The 5,889-nt window shown below is 51.6% G+C and overlaps 1 protein-coding gene across 1 annotated transcript; it reads left to right on the top strand.

The window, feature by feature from the left end:
- Nucleotides 1-2,517: 2,517 nt before the first annotated feature.
- LOC109698995 (interferon-induced transmembrane protein 3-like) lies at nt 2,518-3,699 on the top strand. Its single transcript, XM_020183472.2, has 2 exons — nt 2,518-2,868; nt 3,380-3,699. The coding sequence occupies exons 1-2, from the start codon at nt 2,620-2,622 to the stop codon at nt 3,530-3,532; spliced, it is 402 nt and encodes a 133-aa protein (XP_020039061.1). The 5' UTR covers nt 2,518-2,619; the 3' UTR covers nt 3,533-3,699.
- The last annotated feature ends 2,190 nt before the right edge of the window (nt 3,700-5,889 follow it).

The raw sequence follows: 5,889 nt of genomic DNA on the forward strand, positions 1-5,889 counted from the left end.
TTTATTATAGGAAAGACGTAGAGCAGCCCCGATGTGGGGCTCACACAATCATTTTATGGGGATGGTATGAATATTCAAGCCTTTTCAAGGGAAGGGAGAAGACCTAAGTGCGCTCTTACCACTTGGCACAGGCTCAAAATATGGCTTTCCTCGTGTTACAGCTCCCCAGGGCAGAGATTTTACTATGATAATGATTAAAACAGTAGGAGGTTCTTACTACTTTTGCTGAAAAGCACTGGTTCCTTACTTGGACCCATGAATCACCTAAAAGCAGGTGAAAACCTTGGCACCTCTGCCTCCATTTTGTATCTATCTTTGCTCTACACTTTACAATCACCTTGGGTTCCAGGAATGACAAGACTGATCAATAACATATTTATGACAAGGGACCAAAACTACTAAGGAACAGTGGAGCTTTGCAGGGCAGAAACCTCCTCCCCCAATGAAGATGGTTACCTATAATGATGAGGCTGCACTCTAGAACAGGAATAATCATCTTGGAAAACAGATTGCTACCCTTATGTGATGACAGCGGTGACAACTCCTTTGGGACCCTTGAAGAACAAGGATTGAGATAATGGTCAACCAGGCCATACCTGTGACGGGAACTGTTTAACAATATGCGTAACTTTTGCTCCCTGACCTAATTCTGAGTCTATTCAAAGCTGAAATTCATGTCGGTACCTGAAGATGACTGAAGTGCAGTCTGCCCAGGCCATGTGATAAACCTTTCTCTGCCCTTCACTGTGTCTGTTTTATTGGCGTAAAGTGGGGAGTGAGCAGGCCATGGTATATGGAGCTTCTGGTGTTTGGGACTGGGACCTACAACTGCACTTCATAACGAGATATAATGAGGCTCAGCTTCAGTTCCAGGCCAGATTTCTCACAATCTTTGTGGTTGTGGGTCTTAACCAGCCAGCTCACATCTTCCTATTTTTTTGCTTGCCTGTTTTGCAGGTCCCTGGAACAGCCCTGTTGCTGGTTCCCGATTTCACTATGACTAGTTTAGGCTGTTTCCATTCCTCATCACTGTATGTGCACTGAAAGTGAGGTGCTCCAGCAATGCAGTTCATAGAATTACAGGTATTTTGGGATCTTGTTCTATCTTCTTGGTTTCCTTCCTATGTGACTCCATCCTGTATTTCTTAAACATGTTCTAGACAGCTGTGGCACAATCATTCTGCTTAGCCAACGCTTCAGCAAAAGGGAAACTTGAAGTGTGTGGCAGGTGGCCAGGGTCTGCCTCAGGGCTGGGCTGGATGGGACCAGCTTCCTCCCTACTCACGCTCTTGGCTGAAGCAGGATGAGCTCCACCCAGAAACGCATTTCAGCCTCGGCTTCCTTCACGTTTATTGATAGTTCTCTTGCACAGAGTGTCCTGTAGCCAGAAGCCACAGGCATGGCGGCAGCCTCCCTTGCCAGTACTGCCTGTTGTCACCTGGCCACTCTGTATCTGGTCCTGGTTTCTACTTGTTTTTGGTCACTTGCCTATCATATCTTGTGCCTGACTGAATGATGGTCACCTCATAGGGTGAGCCCTGAACCTTAGCTTTTTCCAGAGAGGCACCTTCTGGCTGCACAGTCTTACCAGAATAATGAGATGGCAGGAGCAGAGTGGACCCCAGAGGCTCCAGGTTTCCAGGGCCCTGCCTTTGAACCTGATCTCACGAGAGAGGGATGTGAATCTCTGGAGTTAGGCTCTGTCAGCCCTTTCTTTGATCCATCCTCCCACACACTGAAATGTGGGGAAATCAACAGCTATGTGAGGCCCCTGAGTTGGGCAATTAAATATGGCTAAGCTGGCAAGTGCTTTGTTATGTGTTCTTTACCACACAAGAACTTTGGTGATTTTTCTGACAGTTATGTGAGGTCCTTCATGGCTTTCACGGAGGACAGATTTTAGAGTTCCCTGTTGTCATTCTCTTACGTGACTTCAACAATGGCTGAGTTTCTCAAGTGGCATGGAAACATCTGCTGGTCCTGAGCACTGAGGTTGCTGCCATGTGACCTGGAATCGTCCAGTTCCCATCACAGTCCCTGTTCACCCAGCCAGCACCAGAGTCCCCAGCTGCAGGCCTGGATGGGGATTAGCACTCTTGGCCACTGGGTCTCTGACCTGCATCCAGGACAGATGGTATGGCTCAGCTCTCCCCAAACCCCACCTGTAGCAGGGGCCTTAGCCCAGGAAAGGGAGATAGATTGCAGCAGAGACCTGACCTTTAGGGGTGGGCTGTGAGTGCTGTAGCCTAGAGGACTGTGTGGGGCCTAGCTTGGGGCTTAAACATGGACAGTGAGACGGTAAGCTGCTACAGCTTTGGGCTTAGGCAGGGGACATGTCCAGGCCTAGGCAAAGTCCCCAGAACCTCACCATAAACAGGGAGGAGACAAAACTTGGCTGGGTTCCCAAACGGAACTCCTCACCTCCCTCCTTCATATCCTGCACTGGAGTAATTTGATCCTCATGATTTAGTTCAACCCCCTTCAGTACCCAGCCAATTCCAAAAAACATCCAAACTCAGGAAAAGGAAACTTCTGAGAAATCGAAACTGTTTGGGAGAGGGTGGGGCCACTGAGCCTCGCTCATCCTTCACAGCCCACAGCTGGTCGAGAGCAGCCACCATGAACCATCCTCCCCAAACTTTCTTCACCTCTGCCAACGCTGGCCTCCCCCCAGACTATGAGAGACTCAAAGAGGAACATGAGGTGGCCGTGCTGGGGGGACCCCACGGCTCGGCTTCCATGACGACCACCGTGATCAACATGCCCAGGGACATCTCCCTGCCTGACCATGTGGTCTGGTCCCTGTTCAACACGCTCTTCATGAACTTCTGCTGCCTGGGCTTCATTGCCTATGCCTACTCTGTGAAGGTGCGTATGGTGCAGGGTATAGGGTATAGGGTAGGGGGAGAGCTCAGGGAAGGTGTGTGAGCCCGAGGCTTCACCAGCCCAGTGGGCAACTGCAGTGTGTGGGCCTGTGTTTGTGGGTGTGAGTTTGTGCTCCTCTCCTTCAGTGTGGGCCCTGGAAAGAGAGTGTGTGTGTGTGTGTGTGTGTATGGGGGGGTGGAGAGCACTTGGGGAATATCCCAAGGGTGGCACAGGTGAGGCTGCCTGTTCCTATGATGTCCTTCTTATAGACAGTGAAACCCAGGTTGTGTGGAAAGTGCAGAGGGGACTCATGGGAGACTTTGCCCCCAGTTTGGGTGAGCAGCCAGTGCTGGGCTTCTTGGAAAGGCTGAATGTGTGGAAGGGGAGGGGTGGTCCCAGGCTGAGTGAGGACAGGTGGAGGCTGCAGTGGACAAGGAGGTCTGGGGGCCCAGATCAGAGTACCTGGCTCTCCCCTGACCCACACCAGGGCTCCTCACCATCTGGTCTCCTCCAGTCCAGGGACAGGAAGATGGTGGGCGACGTGACTGGAGCCCAGGCCTATGCCTCCACTGCCAAGTGCCTGAACATCTGCGCCCTGGTCTTCAGCATCCTCACTGTTCTCCTGACCATCATCCTAGTCGTTGTTTTGAGCACCGCAGCACGGTGACCCTCTAAACCTTTTCATAAGATAAAGGATTCTGAGGACTGCACGCCCTCCACTGCTGACCCCTCACCCTGGGCTGAGGCCCTGACCCACCACCCCAGGCTTTATGCAGCCGTTCACACTCACACATCTGTACACAGTGGGAATCAATAAAACGCATGTGCTTGTGACTGTGCTGTGACATCCCTGGGGAGGGGCACAACTGACCATCCCCAACCTGGTCCTGAGACTGAGTCCACCCTACCTCCCTTCCTATCTAAAGGAACAGGGATGGGCTCAGGCTGGCTGGCAGGTTTCTGGCCTCAGGCTGTGGAGTTCCACCATCTTGGAGGACTGAAGCCTGAGACTAGGGCACACTGTGTCAAAAATCCCTTAGCCTCAGGAGAGGCCTGCCTGCCTATCAGGTGAGTGGGTACTGCTTTGTCCATGTGGGATGAGGGCTCTGTTTCCCACGGTAGCTGATGGAGCTCTGCCCCTTACAGGTCCTCCTGGCCCATCCAACTCTGGGGACCTCTTATCTGCTGCCTGTTCTCGCCCACCAGACATTTCCACCCTCCTATGGTGCTGGTGGTTGGGGGAGTCCTTTGGCTATTGGAGGATCATAGTCTTCATCTGTGTGTCCATAGCAGAAGCCAAATGTCAGATCTGGTGACATTGACCATGAGGACTAAGGACTAATTCCCTGAACCTAAATTTGGTGGCCCTCCTGGGCAGAGGAGCTCTGCTGGGCCAAGAACTGTGACCTGGTTTTTGAGACCCTGGGTATTGGGTGTGAGCTGTTTCCCCAGGCTGGACTGTGTACTGTGTGGGGTTGCCCTCCTCCCATGTGGCTTGCCAGGGTTCCAGGAGGCTCCTGAGGTCAGTTTCCAGCTGAGTCACACTTGAGGAAAGTGGCCCCAGCCTGGAGTTCACAGCTCTGTCCTGTGCTGCTCTGTGCTGACCTTCCCCAAGCCCCCTGGCCCTTTATGGCCTCACAGTCTTCAGGGTCCTAACCCTGGGCTGTGCAGTTAGCTTGGCATTCCTTGCATGGGCCATGGACACTGAGGAGGACACCATTCTGAGATGCCAAGTGTTTGAATATGAAGGAGAGATGCCAGGTCCGATAAGCCTATGGGGTGGGTCCTGTGGGCCATGGTCCCATCTGAAGCAGGACTCAGCTATAAGCAGGAGCCCAGTGTTGTCTCCTGCTGGCTGAGGAGCAGTACCTGGTTGGGGAGGCATCCAGGGCATACCACTGGCAGCCACACACAGAAAGGACCTGGATGGTCACTTACCCCAAAAGCCCTACTTGAGCTACAGTGACTTGGTAAGAGGGTCCTGCCAGGTGAGAAGACCCTGTCATACATCAGGCAAAAACCCATGATCTCACACGAATGAAATGTTCCAGTGAGTTCTGAGGCACCATGAAGGCGAAGATGCTGGACAGTGTGAGGTCCTCTGGGCTCAGGGGGTCCAGCACAAGAGCATCTATCAGTTTTAAAGCTGTACCACAGGACCTGTGTGGTGTGGCACATGGTCAACGCCCCCTGAGGCCACTGGGTGGGCACTGCTAGGACAGTGGGCAGGATGGGGCATGTGGGCAGGACAGGCACAACAGAGATCCTGTACCCTGTCTTTTCCAAAGAGCACTCAGGAGAGAGTACTGCCTTCCTACTGCCCAGGGACCAATCCCAGGAGGAAGAGGCAGGGACAGGACGCCTGAAGATTGCACAACCTGGACTTGGAGTGGGCCACTTTCAAGAGGGCAGAAAGGGCAAGGCAATGTACAGTTGGACTGAGGATGGTCAGGCTGCTCCTAGCTGCACACTCAGGACCCTGTGGAGAGTTCACCAGCTTGCTGTGAGTTTCAGTGGTGCTCTTCTGCAGGGCACAGAGGGACCCCCAGCTTCAGGGAGGAAAGGCACAGCCAAAAAGAGTCTGAAAGTAGGTCTATCAGAAAGTGCAACTACATGATGCTGAGGCACAACAGATCAGGGAAAACAAGGCATGAGAAATGGCAGGCAGGAATGTTGAGATAAACACTGCATTAATGAACAGTTGCTTAAAAGAGGCATTTTTGTTGTTGTTTTAAGCCTTACACCCCTTAATAAGCTGAAAATTTTAGGAAAAAGAGAGAGAGAGAAACAAGGAAAGAAAGAAAGAAGAGAAAGAGAGAGCAGATCTCTCACTCTGACCTTGTCCACTTGCCCAAATGATTAGCTCTGGAACTGAACAAGGGTATCTTAAAGAATGACACTTAGCATGGAAAAAGAAATAGAAAGATTATAATGTAAAGCAGCACTTGGGCGGATGACTCATTTGATCACAAAAGTGTTTGTAAAGAAAAATCTGAAGATGGACACCTGTCCTAGAAGAAGCAT

This window comes from Castor canadensis, chromosome 1 (assembly GCF_047511655.1).
Source record: "Castor canadensis chromosome 1, mCasCan1.hap1v2, whole genome shotgun sequence".
Taxonomy (NCBI): Eukaryota; Metazoa; Chordata; class Mammalia; order Rodentia; family Castoridae; genus Castor; species Castor canadensis.

Bases quoted from the DNA above. Each gene is read 5' to 3' on its own strand.
- LOC109698995 (XM_020183472.2), top strand. From the start codon at position 2,620: ATGAACCATCCTCCCCAAACTTTCTTCACCTCTGCCAACGCTGGCCTC. The intron at 2,869-3,379 runs GTGCGTATGGTG...GGTCTCCTCCAG, and splicing joins CCTATGCCTACTCTGTGAAG to TCCAGGGACAGGAAGATGGT.